The sequence below is a fragment of the Thermobia domestica genome, chromosome 16 (genome assembly GCF_964235325.1).
Source record: "Thermobia domestica chromosome 16, izTheDome1.hap1.1, whole genome shotgun sequence".
NCBI classification, from domain to species: Eukaryota; Metazoa; Arthropoda; class Insecta; order Zygentoma; family Lepismatidae; genus Thermobia; species Thermobia domestica.
In genome coordinates this window covers 87329099-87347343 of record NC_137469.1, presented here as the reverse complement: position 1 = coordinate 87347343, position 18245 = coordinate 87329099, and the positions used below count along the sequence as shown (strand labels likewise).

The following is an 18245-nucleotide window of genomic DNA, read 5'->3' as shown; positions in this document are numbered from 1 at the left end:
ACTTGACCTTTCTCCACAAGGTATACTGAAATATGTATTTTCAATGGGGCTTGAAGCTTACAAAAGTTTGGCAATCGCTCTTCAGATTTTGATAACACTACCCGTATCTGTCACATCATTTGAAAGGTCTTTCTGCACAATATAGCTGATAAGACCATACTTACGCTCCACTACGAGTCAAGAAAGACACGAATCCGGACATTCTTTCTATCGATAATGGAATAGCATCAACTTTGGATGTTGATAATATAGTTGATACTTTCACAGCTACTAAAGCAAGGAAGGTAGCATTCAGAATGCTGGCGGAATACAGGCTAATAAGGTAGTGGACCTATTGCCGAAAGTAGTTTGTTTCAACTTAAGACAATAAAAATACAAAAGTACCAAAAGAATAATAAAAAGCCGTCAAGATCTGTTAATTGACTGGTGATGGGTGGTAATGAAAAGTAGGATGGTACACAACCCATAGTAGAATTCTGTGGTCACACATTTAATCTATGATGTAGCTTTGTCGCCAATTATTCAATACATTCAGGATTTTTTGTTACAGTATATTCTAATACTAAGTGTGTTAGTAAGTGGTAATGGAAACAGTTATAAGTGGCAGAATATAAATATGACTGAATTATTAAATACAAAATAATAGAATCATAAAACAAGTGTGAAATCTGGAAACAATAGTAAAAAGAACAAACAGGAGAGAAAGATTCTAATGCTTAACTTATTGATATTTCGGCAAAAGCAGTGGCACTAAATAGATCGTATATTATCACTTGGGAGAAACCTAGTAAATGATAAATGAAGAAGACACACAGGAGAGAAATCTATTCCAGCCATTATTTACTAGTTCGGTAAAAAAAAAAAAAAAAAGTGTTTGTCATGTATTACCACTGGGGAGAAAGCGAATGTTAAAGTGAATGGGGCTAATTGTATGAGAAAAATCTAATCAAATAAAGACCATGTAGCGTAAACTCAGACAGGTGAGAGACTATAAATAAACTTATTATATGAGAAATTGCACAGGACAAATACCAAAGGCGAGAACCGATCAAGAAAATTCTATAGAAAACAGAACTTTAATTTAGAATTCGCATCGGTTATATAATTTTTTGCATATTTTTCAATATCAGCTCATTGTTACATTTTGTACGTAAATTTGCCTCTAAATGTATTATTAGGAGCATTACTTAAACTATTCTATCTAATTACAGTACGCTTTTAACCTAGAATAGTATAACTTAGGTGTCGGATAAATTCTCGATTCTTTGTTGTTATGTTTTGTTTGTTCTTAAGATTGTCCTATCTGTCATAGGTTGTAGTTTCCGTTACACTTGTATCCCTAATCCTTTTTCTGTCATGCCCCTTGTTTAAAACTGAATATATATGATATATATGATGAATGTCACCCCCATTTATTTAACATATCCCAAATTAAGATGGTTTAAACACATACACACACACCAACGGGAAATGGGGAGGACTAGTAAACGGAAAGAATAAGTATGCAAATGAATGTCAAAAATAGCAATGCATAAATCATGATTGTTCGAGAAGGGGCCCTGATCTACTTCACTGGCCCCGGGCCCAGTTTGCCTTACGCCTCCACTGTTCCTCCCCAATTTTTTGGGTAGTGTGCTCGTCGAGGGACGTCATCCATACTCGTAACGAGCATATATAGTCATAGATGCCCAAAGCTCAGAAATATAATTTCTAATCCTATTCAAAACACTAATTCATTTAAAATTATATTAAAGGGTTGAAACAGAAGTATGTATAATACAAGTTTTTTTTTTTATTATTTTCTATCGTGCAAAAATTTTATATATCGGGATGACGGGCGGCAAACACCTTTCAGTCTAGGGGCGGTAAAACATTAAATTTGGATCTGGCTCTAACTGCGGTGCACTTTGAACGATCTACAACGGTTAATAATTAATTTTAAGATCACTTTTGTATTAATTTTGGTACACTCCTCGTGATTGTAACCTGTAGTATTCCCTTAATCTTTTTCTCTTCTCACTAAGTATAATTTTTACTTTCGAGCGAAAAACAAGGAGAGGAGAGCTTTGTTTAATGTGAGATCGTGTAGTGGGGAGCAGATTATGCCGTAAGGGTGGTCAGTGGCGGATCTAGAAGGTAAAAACTGGGGGGGCTAGAACCCAGAGTATGATAGGTATATAAACTTTCAAAAATATATAAATAATAGCTTAAATTATTTTTGTCACTCAAAAAACTGGGGAGACTAAGCTCCCCGGCCCTGGTCTAGATCCGCCACTGAGGGTGGTCTATGTATTTAGTAACTTTTATTTCTTTAATATCACACGATTATGCACTTTTAGCTAAGGCAGATCGATGATTAAAGCAAGTGAATGGTAATGGAATGTTTGACGGAATGAAAACGCAGTACGGTAGGAAACGGGAGTATCTCGAGAAAACCCACGGACACGATGTTGTCTACCACAAACTTACTTGGTCAGGATCGAACAAGGAACCCCATGCACCAGAGGTAAGCGCTTTACCACTGACCCAATATGCCGTAATTGCTAAATGCACTACACTTCATTGCAATCGCTAACTATCGGTGTTCTTGTTGAAACTTGTTTTGCGTTATACAGGATTTTTTTTTTAAAAAAAAAAAAGGATTATGAACCACTTCACTTCGTAGGTATTGCATAATTTTGGTAGTGGTTCGTAGCAAACGGTTAGTCAGTCAAGTCTTTCGTATGCTCAGTGAAGTACGAAACACAAACACTCACTGAACTAAAAACAATACTAATTGACGAAAATATGACGTACTTTGTGTTCACTGAGAACACTGAATGAACTTAAAATGCTAAACTTAGAAATCACACAGCAAAAGCAAATTTACAGGTTACTTTGTAATATATACATGTACTACTATTACTAATAATAAAACACAAGACTGTGTTTACTTAAGTGGATATTAAGTACACGAAGCAATGGTGAATACGGCGAAAATGAACGACATATATTAATAATAGTAACTAGAGGTTTGTTTAATGATGCCATAGCTGTGGTCTACTCCTGTAAGCTGATTAAAAGCTCCCGATCCTTTTGAAGTGGCTGGAGATATTGTTCCACCTCGTACATCCAGTAGGTACTCATTCATAGCCTCAGGGCAGAGAAGATAGTAATCAAAGCCAAGTAGAACTAGTCAAAGTGAACGTTCATTTAGAAGTTCTTAGAACAAGTCCGCAAATAACCGAACGAGACATGCGTAAAGATCTTGTGTACGTGAAATTTGCTTCTACACGTGTATTTTCTCCGTATCTTTATTATTATCATTAACTAAGCACAATGTCAAAGAAAACCACATAAAATGTTACACTAAATCTTCTAGTGCTATAAATGACTTTTGATGAGGTCATTAGACTCAAAACAAACTTTTTCATATAGTTACTAATCTGCAAAAGTCGAAATAATTGGTAACAACAAACAACTCTCTCACTCACTCTCTTGGTAATAAATAATTTAAGTTTTTATTGTAAGATAATTAACAACGCAGTACTTGGTCTGATAGTAAATCTTCAACCATTATAAAAAAAATATTAAACTGGGGTTGAATAGAAGGAAACACAAACTTTTAACGAAGTAAATTATGGAAGTTTCCTGGCATAATAATCAAACTTTGAAGGAAATGATTTTATAACAACAAAGGTGACAAAAATCATTCATTATACTGAGCAATACTGTTTCCAATTGTCGTGAATAAATGAAATACAATAAAGAATATAGAAAATCTATAAACTGAGTCAGATATCTTCTAAATGACACTATCTATTAAACACATATATTCGAAGGCTTTTCTTACAGACTAGATAAATGGGCACGTTCTAGTTTACAACGTTTATATTACTAAAAGAACAATTAGTTCATTTACTAGCGTTTTGTAAGAATTCTTTATCCCATTTTCGTCTATAATTTGATTTTCCCCCTGAAAAATCAAGGGCGTTACAAAAATTTATCAATATTTTGGGAATAAATCTTCACATCAAAATAAGAAAAAAGTTTATATAGACCTGTGGTCGGAAGTGCATATTTTCTTGGTTTAGGGTGCCGAAAACGTGAAAAAATGAACTTTAAAGATCCATAGTTCCACTACTATAGCACCGATCGTAATTGGATCAAGGCATCACTCAGGAACTAGTATGGTAACTATCCAAATATCCATCTTACAGAACCTCCGGTACTTGCACAATCATCTTTAGAGAGGCCGTTTGGGAGTACTTGATCACTCTCCACCTGCTTCTCTAAAAATTGGTGTGCAAGTACTGGAGCATTCTTAAACATGGATATTTGGATAGCTCACATACCAGTTACTCAGTGATGTCTTGACCCAACTACAATACGTCCCATAGTAGTGGAGCTATAAACTTTTAAGGTTTACTTGTTTCACTTTTTCGGCACCCGATAACTCCGAAACTATACACTTTTGAACATAGGTCCATATTATTTTTTTAAAAATTTTGATGTAAGAAATCTGTTCCTAAAACACAGTGTGTTTGAAAAAGAACTCCCTAGTTTTAATGTGTCCTAGAATCTGTACAAAGTGGCATACACTATTCTAGTTTGTGGTGTTTGATTCATCAACTCTCCAAGTTTGGCTCCCCTGCAGTTGGCAGGTCTGCTTGACCTTGAGACGGCACCAGTGCTGTTTTTTTTCCCTCTGTTTCCTCAGTTCAGTCCAGAGAGACGGCAGTTCAGGATAGGCAGGGCTGACCCAATACCTTGGCCACCACGAAGCCCAGGCTTAACCCCACTGGACTTTTTCTTTTGGGACCACATAAAAATGTTGTGTACAGTGAAAAGATCAGAGACATCAATCATTTACGGGAAAGAATCGTCGCGGGGGTTGGGACAGTTACACCTGAAATGTTAGTGAATACGTGACGAGAAGTGGAATATCTCGACGTGTGCAGGGCCACAAATGGATCCCGCGTTGAAGTCTACCAAGATTAAACTAAACTTGAAGGAATTCTCTTTCATGATATTTCCTCATTGATGTAAGTTTTCATTCATTTCCCAATTACATTTATACTTAAAACTAGGGAGTTCTTTTCCAAACACCCTGTATTGTGATACATTTATGTAACGCCATGTATATCGTATAAGTTCAACCAAATTCATCCAATCGGAATCAAACGTGGCGTGGTGGTAGACTTTAACTAATTTATAAGCACATGAAATATTAAGCACCCTGGACAAAAAAAAAAAAAAAAAAAAGCTACGAAGTGCGTACCTTATTGGTCAATAAGTCGTTACATCGCCATCGTTAGAAATTGCTACGCATCTGGCAACCTTCTCTGGGTCTTCGCGACCTTTGTCAGGCCTTGGCGAGGTTGAATGTATCTACGAAGTCGATTATGACTTCGTTCTTGCGTAACTATCCGTACAGTCATATCTTTACCAGTTTAGCCACGCCGAGACAGAGAAGAGCACTTAACATAAGCAATACTTCACAACAGAAGAGGCAAATGAAAATAACGGCGTCTGCAGGTTAAAGACATCATAAACTCCTCTTCTATGACACAAAATTCTACCAACCTACGCTATGTAGTTTTCCTAAAAACAAAGAAGATTGGATATCTTTTTTGATAGACCCCATATTGCTATACCAGGCCACAGTGTTGCCGGCTAGGGTAAAAGAGACGGTGATAATGAGAAAGGAATAATATGGTGGAATGAAGAAAGTGGGAGGAAACGGTAGAACTCCGTGGAAACCCACGCACACAGTGTTTGTCCACCACAAAGTTCACTTGGCGCGAACTGTGATCGAACCAGAGACCCCACACTCCTAAAGTGAACGCTCGTTCATTGAGTCACCGCGACCTCTGATTGTGGGGAGTCATGACTGTTCGTGTTTTTTTTTAATTACTTGTACTTTCGAGTAAGGGTTGTTATCACTTTCGTGACATTTTATAAATATTGGAGTTAAAGCTATGAATAGTTATGACCGTTTGGTGTGCAGGGTTGTTACTGTGTCTGCGGGCGCTCTGACATTTTCGAAGTGTGGGAGTTATAGCTATGTGAGTTATGATCTACAGAAAATTTTTCACTGACTTCACAAAAATATTTACGATTCAATGAGACTTTCGATATGGCGAGCGGCATATTTATTTATTATTTCTAATATCTTTACTCTAGAAATTACTGTAAGATAAATGTATCGACACCTCATTCTTTAACTTGCATCAAGTAGTTGCTTTTCTACGTAGAAATGAAGTCGTTCATAAACTTATATTATATATATATATATATATATATATATATATATATATATATATATATATATATATATATATATATATATATACAGGGTATTTCAAAACAATGCGACTTACCGTAGTCGGGTCAAGACTTTACTGAAGAACTAATATCTGAGCTATCTAAAAATATATGTTTCAGAATCCTGGGGTACCTATAAAACAATACAGAAAGCTTGGCTACGGGCATATAAGTTGAAGTACTCACAAACTACCTGTGTAAAAACTGTTGCAGAAGTACCGCAGGATTCTGAAACATGGATATTTGGATAGAGCATATACTAGTTCTCAAGTGAAGTCTTGACACGACTACGGAAGGTCCCATAGTATTGGAACTATGGACCTTTAAATGACATTTTTTCATGTTTTCGGCAGCCTATAACTCCGAAAGGAAGCATTTGTGCACCCAGGTTGGTCTATACTTTTTGTCATCTTGGTTTCAGGAATAACCTAACAAACGTTGTCGGTGTTGTTTTGCAACACCCTATATATATATATATATATATATATATATATATATATACGTAAAAACCATTCCTCTTATTTTCAGTGTAGTCGTTGTTGGGTTAAAAGGATTAACAATACTGTCTTTTAAAAGTTTAAAGGACGGTAATTTGGTTTGTTTCTTACACAGTTCTTACGTATATTTAAAAAATAAAATAAAATACAATTTTAATACGTTTGAGGAAAATCTATAGTAACTCAAAACATTTAATTCTACAGGGAAAGTTGTATTATACAACTTATCTCAAATACCAATAGCTAAATTTTACATACTCTTCTAAACCATAATGTATCAAGCATAAAATATACGAGTGGTTTATATCAAACACAGATGACAATGCATGAGTTTCGTCGGTGAAAGGCTAGCATTCTCGCTTTGTAATCAGATTCGAACCTCGGGACCAATTATCTTCACTAAAGGTTTTTTTTTTTTCAGGATTGTGACAATTCATTTAAATAGACCTTCCTGTAGTTCTCTCTTTCCATAATTCCACCAATGATTCGTGGTACATTGTTTCTAGTGTAAATAAATCATCAAAGTTGTATTCGTGAATATGCTAAGAAATCAATACAAATTGACATTATCTCATTTTTTGTTTATTTTCCAACTTTAAGAAAAAAGGTAAAGTGTGTTCTCCATTTGAGACAGCGAGGCCTAAGAACTGGGTCGATTGAAGGCTCGTCACTTAATAGACTTTGGCATATTCAGAAGGTAATAGCCTTCATCAGTGGTGATTTCAGACGATTTCTCCGAGCCGGAGGTTCAATGCCGCGTTCACAAAAGCTCTACACTGACTTCTATCCTTAGCTAACTGCATCCAGTTTCTACTTTGTATCCCAATCTCTGCTAGATCTATCTTAATATTGTTCTCCCATCTGCGCCTAGGTCTTCCTAATGGTCGTTTTCCGATTGGTCTTCCAGCCAAGACTTTGAAAGCGTTTCTACTTTCTTCCAGCCTAGCTACATGACCCGCCCACCTAGGCCTCCTAGACTTGACGACCCTAACAATGTTGGGTAAACCGTATAAATTATGTAGTTCTCTTTACGAAGTTTCCGCCATTCCCCATTCTCGTTCCTCTTAGGTCCGAATATTCGTCTCAGGATCTTGTTCTCAAATACTTTGAGTCTATGTTCTTCCCTCAGATTAAGCGACCATGTTTCGCAACCATACAGAACAACAGGCATGATTATCGTTTTGTATATTTTAAGCTTCAAATTTCTCGACAGAATTCGCGACGACAAGAGATTTTGAACCGAATAGTAACACGAATTCCCTGCTTTTAGTCGACATTTAATTTTCCCGTGAATGTGATTTTCCTCTGTTAATATTGATCCTAGATATTTGAAACTATCCACTTTATCAAAAGTATTATTTAATATTTTAACGCATCCATAATTTGCTGTATTGCGGTCCCGACGCACTTCCATGTATTTATTTTTCTCTGCATTTACTTCTAAACCCATGTCCCTGCAAAGCTCCATTAACTTGGAACGCCACCATTCTAAATTCATTGTTTTATATTTCATTGTTTTACACCCATTTTGCACCATTTTGCACCTTGATTTAAAAATTTTGTATTCTCACCATTACTGAGAAATTCAAAATTCAAAATGGTATTCCAAGTTAATGGTATTTCAGCCATTAATTCATTTCCAAGATTTAACAATACCATCATTATCTAGTAGTTTTGCACCGTTTTGCACCCTCTTTCAAAAAATTTGCACCAACACCCTAACCGAGAAAATAACATTTCAAAATTCAAAATTCAAAATTCGAAATTTGCCACAAAAGCAAAATTTAAGTTTCAACCTGCCATAAGATAGAGTACATTTTGCACCTTCTGAAAATACCAATATTTCATTTTGTACTCCCACAGTTACCGAGAAATTTAAAATTCAAAATGCCGAATTACCATTAACTTGGAAGCCACTATTTTGTACTGAAGAATTAAGAATACCAGCGTCTTCTACGAGTTTTGTACCCTCAGAAAATTTCGATATTTCATTTTGTACCCTCGCCGTTAATAAGAAATTCCTAATTCAAAATGCCGAATTACAATCAACTTGGAATGCCACTATTTTGTACTGAAGAATTAAGAACACTAGCCTCTTCTACGAGTTTTGCACCCTCAGAAAATATCGATATTTTATTTTGTACCCTCGCCGTTAATGAGAAATTCCGAATTCAAAATGCCGAATTACCATTAATTTTTTATGTCGTTTCATTACTGTACCCCTTCCATTTCTGACTATAAATTTCCACATTAATGTAACTATTTACTACTAATATAGAAATAATGTACATCGTCAGTATACTTAGTCACATTTTAACAGATTATATTCAACTATCATATTATTAAATATATTCGGAGATGTCTACGATTACACAGGCCTACAGAAAAAAAAATTTTCTTGGTGCCTAAAATTTTAGAACTGATTTTAACTATGTGTGGGGCGCTGAATCCAATAATGTAAGCAGTTTTTTTCTATCAGCTCTACTTTGGTAGATACAGGCTACTGTACCAGTAGTGTTATTTACGTTACAATGTATGTGGAAGAAATATTACAATCCAAAATAAATATGTAAATTATAAATGATGTAACACTATTTCTGCATGCTTCTTGCAATAGTATACAAAATAAGCAAAAGAAATACAAATATTCTCGTAATAACAAGTTTGAATATGATCTTATAAACTCTGCAACTCAAATAAATCCTACTGTGCTCTATAGAGATTTCTATTTGGAAGAACGGCGCTCTTTTCTCATTAGTGCTGCTATCTGTCGGTACTAAACGGAAACTAGTCATATAGTAGTTCCAGGAACGTCCACTAGATTGCATTGGTATTCTACTTGGCTAGTGGATCGTAGTTGTTGTCTTGCAGGTGGAGTGACATGTTGGAACATGTGAGTTTTGTTCTGAAATCATAACTTGTATCGCGTATACTAAGGCTTTATATTTAACATCCGTGTTAGTGGCCTGAACATAAAATGAGTTCAAGTCGAAGAAGTTGTGTTAACCATCCTGATGTGTTTTGCTACATATGTGGTGAGTACACATTTAAAGACAATAGAAAACATATCAGTGACTTTGTAAAAAAAACCATATCATGCATATTTTGGTGTACGCCTAGGGGACCAAGATAAAACGTGGGCTCCACATATTGTGTGTAAAATATGTACTGAACACTTGCGACAGTGGACAACTGGAAAAAGAAAAAGTCTTAAGTTTGGTGTTCCAATGGTTTGGAGGGAACCCACAAACCATGTTGATGACTGTTATTTCTGCCTAGTAAATGTTACGGGTATGAATAGAAATAACCGGAACAAGTGGACATATCCTGATCTGCCTTCAGCAAGACGTCCAGTTGTTCATTCCGATGAAATACCAATCCCAACGTTTCACCACTTGCCAGAGCTTTGTGAGACTGAAAACGAACGTAGTGAACATTCTTGTGACATGGATGATGGAAGTGACAGTGATTATGAGGGAATGTCAACAATTCCTCAACAGTTTAATCAAGATGAGCTAAATGATCTAGTTAGGGACCTTAATCTTTCAAAAGAATCGTCTGAATTACTTGCTTCCAGATTGAAGGAGGAAAACGTACTAGAACAAGGAACTAAAATCACATTCTACCGAACAAGGGAAAAGGAGTTTTTACCATTTTTCACTGAAGACACAAATCTCGTATTCTGTCACGATGTTAGAGGTCTCCTAGAACACATGGGTCTTCCAGAATACAATCCAGATGATTGGCGCCTGTTTATTGATAGCTCCAAGCGAAGTTTAAAATGCGTCCTTCTACACAATGGCAATAAATATGGCTCAATTCCAATCGCTCATTCAACACGACTGAAAGAAGAATATGAAGCAATTGCTTTGGTTATGGAAAAAATTAAATATCAGGACCATCAGTGGGTGATTTGTGTGGATTTAAAGATGGTGAACTTTCTTCTTGGACAGCAAAGTGGCTACACAAAATATCCTTGTTTTCTATGTCTGTGGGATAGCAGAGACAAAGCAAACCATTGGTCAAAAAAAGAGTGGCCGCAGAGAGACGACATGGTTGTTGGTAAGAAAAATATTATTAACATGCCTATTGTTGAGTGTGACAAAATCATTTTGCCACCTCTACATCTCAAGCTCGGTTTGATGAAGCAGTTTGTAAAGGCGCTAAATAAGGACGGGCCGTGCTTTGCTTACATGGGAAACAAGCTACCTCAGATCAGCACAGAAAAATTAAAAGCTGGAATATTTGATGGTCCCCAAATAAGACAACTCATGAAAGATCCGGCTTTCGTGGAGTCCATGAATGAGACTGAACGTAGAGCTTGGACCTCATTTGTAGAAGTTATCAAGAATTTTCTTGGCAATAATAAAGCTGATAACTATGTTGAGCTAGTGAACCAGATGCTTAATGCATTCCAAAAACTTGGATGTAATATGAGTATCAAAATTCATTACCTGCACAGCCATTTGGACCGTTTCCCAGACAACGTAGGCAGTCTGAGTGAAGAACAAGGTGAAAGATTTCACCAAGATATTAAAACAATGGAGGACTGCTACCAAGGAAGACGGGATGCCCATATGATGGCAGATTACTGCTGGAACCTAAAAAGAGACTGTGCAAAGAAACATCCAAGGATGTCACGAAAACGAAGCTTCCGAAGTGTTGAATAGATCGTTTTGAACAAATTATTTGATTTTTTATTCATAAAAACTATTATAAAATGTAGTTACAGAGTTATTATGTACTTGATGTTTGTGTTTATATGGTTTTCATTATTTTCAAAGTGTTCCAAATAACAGATTTAAATGTCATAGTTTTCTTTTCACTTACAGTAAAACAGCACCTATGCAATTTTCAACGTTGTAGCAGGTCAGTCTTGCAATTCCTATATCTCAAAAACTAAAGCTGTTAGGGGAAAACTAACGCCATATTTGGATTCAGCGTCCCAATTCTACTTCAAATCAGCTAAGAAACACCCGGCACCAAAACCACTGTAAGCCAGTGTTATCTATTAGCAAAAAATGAAATGAAATATTTGAGTTTTACGTCCACGTTATGCCATTTAGATTAAAGGAGACAATGGTGATGAAATAATGAATGGAATGGTGGAATGAAGAAAGTAGGAGGAAACGGGAGAACTCCGAGTAAATTCACGCACACGGTGTTTGTCCACCACAAAGTTCACTTGGAGCGAGCTGGGATCGAAACAGGTATCCCAAGCACTACCAATTAGCACAGTTTAATTTATTATTCACTACTAAACAATCTTATTGCTGTAATATGAGATTTTAGTGTAGACTCACCATCACTTTTGGGATGTTGAATTATGATTAGTCTTTAACTGTGAGGATACCAAACAAAATGTCAGCATATTCTGACGGAGCAGAAATCACTGGAAACGCTGCTGTTATTATTTCTTCAAAATGTGTTCGTGGCATTCCAAGTTAATGATAATTCGACATTTTCAATTTTGAATTTCTGTGAGGGTACAAAATGAAATAACGACATCTTCTAAGGGTGTGAAAATCATAGAAGGCGCTAATGTTGTTAATTCTTCAATATGAGTTGGTAGAGTTCTAAGTTAATGGTAATTTCGCATTTTGAATTTCGAATTTCTCATGAACTGGGACGGTACAAAACGAAATATTGACATTTTCTGAGGGTCCAAAACTTGTAGAAAACGCTGGTATTCTTAATTATTCGACACGAATTTTTGACGTTCCAAGCTAATGGTAATTTTGTATTTTGAATTCGAAAATTCTCATTAACTATGAGGGTACATAACAAAATGTCGACATTTTCTGAGGATGCAAAACTCGTAGAAAACGCTGGTGTTCTTAATTACTCAACAGGTATTTTTGGCGTTCCAAGTAAATGCTAATTCCGTATTTTGATTTTAAACTTTCTCATTAGCTGTGATGGTACAAAATGAAATATCGACATTTTCTGAGGGTGCAAAACTCGTAGAAGACGCTGGTGTTTTTAATCCTTCAGTACAAAATAGTGGTGTTCCAAGTTAATGGAAATTCGGCATTTTGAATTCGGAATTTCTCATTAACGGTAAGGGTACAAAATGAAACATCGATATTTTCTGAGGGCGCGAAACTCATAGAAGACGCAGGTGTTCTTAATTCTTCAGTACAAAATAGTGGCCTTCCAAGTTAATGGTAATTCGGCATTTTGAATTAGAAATTTCTCATTAACGGCGAGGGTACAAAATAAAATATCGACATTTTCTGAGGGTGCAAAACTCGTAGAAGACGCTGGTGTTCTTAATTCTTCAGTACTAAATAGTGGTGTTCCAAGTTGATGTTAATTCGGCATTTTGAATTAGGAATTTCTCATTAACGGTGAGGATACAAAATGAAATACGACATTTTCTGAGGGTGCAAAATACACTGGTAGAAGACACTGGTGTTCTTAATTCTTCAGTACAAAATAGTGGCGTTCCAAGTTAATGGTAATTCGGTATTGTAAATTTTAAATTTTTCGGTAACTGTGGGAGTACAAAATGAAATATTGGTATTTTCAGAAGGTGCAAAACGTATGGCAGATTGAAACTTAAATTTTGATTTGTGGCAAATTTCGAATTTTGAATTTTGAAATGTTATTTTCTCGGTTAGGGTGATGGTACAAAATTTTTGAAAGAGGGTGCAAAACGGTGCAAAACTACTAGATGATGATGGTATTGTTAAATCTTGGAAATGTGTTAGTGGCTGAAATACCATTAACTTGGAACACCATTTTGAATTTTGAATTTTTCGCTAATGGTGAGGATACAAAATTTTAAAATCAACGTGCAAAACGGTGCAAAATGGGTGCAAAACGATGAGATATAAAACAATGAATTTTAGAATGGTGGCGTTCCAAGTTAATGGAGCTTCCCTGCAAGCGTTTAATAAGATCTCTGCATTTCTTTCTATTGTTCTCCTATCATCCCCTATTAAATTTACATCATCAGCATATGCCATAACCTGGCGAATACAGTTCAACTGTAGGCTCTGGTTGCTATCTTTGATTTTCCTTATAGCGTATTCGAGATCGAAGTTAAATAATAATAGCGACAACGCATCTCCTTGTTTCAGGCCATTTTCGACGTGAAAGCTCGTGGACAAAAATTTTCCTACCCGGACATTATTTTGGGATTCATTTAAACATATCTTAATTAATCTAATTAGCTTTCTCGGTATTCCAAGTTCTGTAAGAACGTTGTATAATGTTTCTCTCCTAACCGAGTCGTACGCCTTTCTAAAATCAATAAATAGTTGATGTACCGGGGTATTGTATTCCCACTTTTTTCGAGTATTTGGCGAATGGTAAATATTTGGTCGATAGTTGATCGATTTCGTCTGAATCCGCACTGATGATCTCCAATAATTTCATATGCGTATGGGATCAGTCCTGCTAATAGAATATTTGAAAGGATTTTATAGGATGTTGACAGAAGAGAAATACCTCGATAATTATTACGTCAGTTTTGTCGTCTTTCTTGTGAATTGGAACAATGATTGATTCTTTCCACTCTTGTGGCAATCCTTCCTTGTTCCAGATACGAAGAATGAGTTTGTATTTTGTTCCACAAATTTTCGCCTCCTGCTAAAATTAACTCAGACGGAATTTCAATATACAGAGAGAGAAAGCAGTGCTGCAAAAAGAACCGATAACCCTTGTCGAGTACGAATGGAGATTTGCCCCAGGGAGGAATTTCGCAGCTCTAAGGCAGAAACTCCCCCGAAACATCCCTTATATTCGCTACGTGTTGGATTTCACCAATGGTCGAACTAGGATCACTCAGTTTGAAGCTAGGCGTTTCATCGACTACATTGTTGCAGTCATTATTTTCCAACTTTATATATATATATATATATATATATATATATATATATATATATATATATATATATTAAAGAAAATGGATCAAATTGGTTCTTCTAAGTATTGTTCTTCCCTATACATTGTTCTCGGATATAAAAAAGGGAACTTAGTTTAACACATTAACTGTCTTATAAGTTGAATTAAAAAATTAAAAATCATACAGGACACGTAAGTTTGGCCCTCCACTGTACAACACGTGTTGCGGTTGCCGATAATTTTTTGTTTTCAATGTCTCATGTGTATCTTCCTCTTCCGTCATCAGTAACCAGTTCACTTGTGAGTGTCGTGGTGTGAAAGTGGTGCGGTAAAATGGGCGACCTGACAGACTTCCAAAGAGGCATGATTGTTGGTGCCCGTCTGGTTGGAGCTTCAGTGGCAACAGTAGCGAACATTGTGGGGACGTCGACAGGCACTGTGTCCAATGTCACGAGGGCATACACAATTCATGGGCAAACGACGTCTGCAGAGCACAACAGTGGTCGAAAGACAATCCTGTCAGATAGGGACCGGAGGACATTAAAACGGAAAAAAATGAAATTTTTGAGTTTTACGTCCCACGGTTATACCGGTTAGGCTAAAGGAGACGGTGATGATGAGAGATGAATGAAATGGTGGAATGAAGAAAGTAGGAGGAAACGGGAGAACTCCGAGAAAACCCACGCACACGGTGTTTGTCCACCACAAAGTTCACTTGGCGGGAGCAGGGTTTGAACCCGAGACCCCAAGCACCAGAGGTGAACGCTCTAACACTGAGCCACCGCGGCCCCGGCATTAAAACGGATTGTAGCAGCCAAAAAGAAGACCACCGCAATAAAAATCACGTCTGAATTCAATTCCGACATACAGAATCCGGTTTCATCGAAAACAGTGCGACGGGAACTTCATAAAATGAAAATTCATAGCAGGGCCGCTATCGCCAAACCCCCTGGTCGCTGCAGTAAATGCGAAGAGACGTATCCAGTGGTGCAAGGACCACAAGGCATGGACTCATGAACAGTGGAAACACGTAATGTAGTCCGATGAATCGATCTTCACCTTGTTTCCAACAACCGGTCGTGTTTACGTATGGAGAACACCGTCGGTGGGATATGATACAGACTGTCTGCTCCCAACTGTAAAACATGGGGGTGGTTCTGTATGGGGGTGGTATGGGCAGTGATATCGTGGTTTTCTGCAGGTCCCATCATAGCCCTGTATGGAATGATGAATGCAAAGGCGTATGAGGCCATTTTGGGGGGCCAGGTTCTGCCCATGGCTCAAATATTGTTCTCTGATGGTGATGGCATCTACCAAGATGATTTGGCACACTGTCACGCTGCAAAAACGGTGAAATCATGGTTTGAGGAGCATGACCAGGAGCTATCACATCTCCCCTTGGTCCCACAATCACCAGATCTGAACGCATTGAGTCATTGTGGTCTGAGTTAGAAAGGCGTGTTCCGTCTCTTACCCTCCACCATGGAGCATGTTTTGGAGGAACAATGGTACAAAATTCCACACACCATGATTCAGGAGCTCTATACGTCCATTCCACGTTGGATCCAAGCTGTTTTGGACGCAAAAGGAGGCCACACACCATACTAGGTATGATTTTCACACTTTTGCAAACGTTTTAGATTTTTGTCCAACCCCTGTATAACTCACACGTACCTTCATCTCTGAACCTGCGTGGTGCACAGGCAAGTCATGCTATCACATTCATGATCTAATGGGTTGCCTTCTTCACCTGGACAAAACTCTGAAGTTGATTAATTTACTGACACGCAAAAATAAATAAATAAAATCATTGAAGTAGAAAGATCGCTTTATTTTCGAAGTTCTTAATGTATTTTCCGTAATAAAACAACTTGGCGCCTAGCAAAACTACAACAACAACAACAACAACAACTACTACTACTACTACTACTACTACTACTAATAATAATAATAATAATAATTATTATTATTATTATTATTATTATTATTATTATTATTATTATTATTATTATTATTATTAATTATTATTATTATTATTATTATTATTATTATTATTATTATTAGTAGTAGTAGTAGTAGTAGTAGTAGTAGTAGTAGTAGTAGTAGTAGTACTGTGGCTGTCAATGTGTTAATTGCCCGAAGGCATTTGGAACAACAAGATGGAACTTTTGAGAATTTCATGAGCTGCTAACAAAGTAAACAACTTTAAAGAAACTGTTGAATACATTTTACGCTACAATACATTTATAAAATAAGCATAGTCCGGGAACTATCTGAAGCATTTTATATTAATTTCACACACACAAAGATATCTGGTTACAAAAATATCTGGTTACAAAGATGTATACAAAAAGCATTGAACTTACCTGCTTTTATCTGGACGTCTCTACTCATGATGCGGCCAATAACATTAGACACTACACAACGATAAACGGTGCTGTGGATATCTTGTCGGTAGGCGCTTGCGGAGAACGGAGGGAAATAAAGTGTTCCATTATGCAGTACACGTCGCACGCCTACTACGTCATTCACGGGACTACCGTCCGCAGTCACCCACTCAATCACCGGAGGTGGAGATCCGTGGACTGAGCAATCTGCCCATCCGCCCGTCGAGTTAGAAAACTCCAAGCGCGATGGTGGCTCCAAAATGAACATCGGACCTTGGAGATGGGATTCGTAGCTTCCCACAAAATCTGAAACGATAAGAAGATAGAAACAATTTAATATATTGATTTAATAAGATGCTAAAATGTATGAATTTACTATAAAAACTGGGATATTTGAAACTCAAGTCGATATGTATTCAGTCAAAATAGGAACTATATTTAAAATATGTTCATGTAAAGTTAATAAATAATGTAGATGACTGATCGGAAGAATTCCATAATATACAAGCTACTCATTATTAAACGTGCAACAAAACCAAATATATGTTGATGACATCCTCCAAGTAAGAGAATGTATGCGCCACTTTCTCAGCTTCGTTGTTTTTTTTTACTTTGAATGTCCTAAATTTGTTAGAAACATTTGATGATTTTATACTCATTTTTTTAAAAAATTAGTTTATATATATTGCTGGCTGAAATGCCCGACATTGATAAAGAAGTAACGCAAAAAATCTAAATAGCCTATGGTTTCTTTACTACAATTACCTAGAAGTATGCTAAGCAAACGGTGTGGCTTCAGCTTTATATATTATAATTATAACCCTAAATAGTTTAAGGTCTCTTCGCTGCAGTTAACTTAAAGTATATCAAGTCAATGGTGTGAATTAATATAGCCGGCAAGTATACAAATAAATATATACTCACATTCAGATTTGTATATATGTAAAGGTTGGCACATAATTATCTAATGCCGTTTGATTGACTGCAGTATTTGTAATTCTCGACAAAAAGTTTCGATATTGAAACACTGTGTAGTCTGAGAGTGAGAACAACGGTCACTGAAATTAGCAGATGGAGCACCACCACACTATGGCGTAGCAGTGCGAGATTGGCTAAACGAAATATTCCCAAACCACTGGATCCGTCGATGTGGGTCTATGGAGTGACTAGATTGATCTCCCGACTTAACATCACCTGACTTTTT

The 18245-nt window shown here is 36.6% G+C and overlaps 1 protein-coding gene across 5 annotated transcripts in view; it reads right to left on the bottom strand.

Moving 5' to 3' along the window:
• The window catches only part of LOC145673227 (cell adhesion molecule Dscam2-like), a 510467-nt gene extending 493123 nt beyond the window's left edge, over positions 1-17344 (bottom strand). For all 5 annotated transcript variants that reach the window (XR_014128733.1, XR_014128732.1, XR_014128734.1 and 2 more), the window contains exon 1: positions 17021-17344. Coding sequence is in view for 2 of the 5 variants with exons in the window: in XM_081742719.1 (XP_081598845.1) it covers positions 17021-17309 (289 nt within the window). In the remaining 3 variants the exon portion in view is untranslated. The remainder of the gene's footprint in view (positions 1-17020) is intronic.
• Positions 17345-18245: the final 901 nt, after the last annotated feature.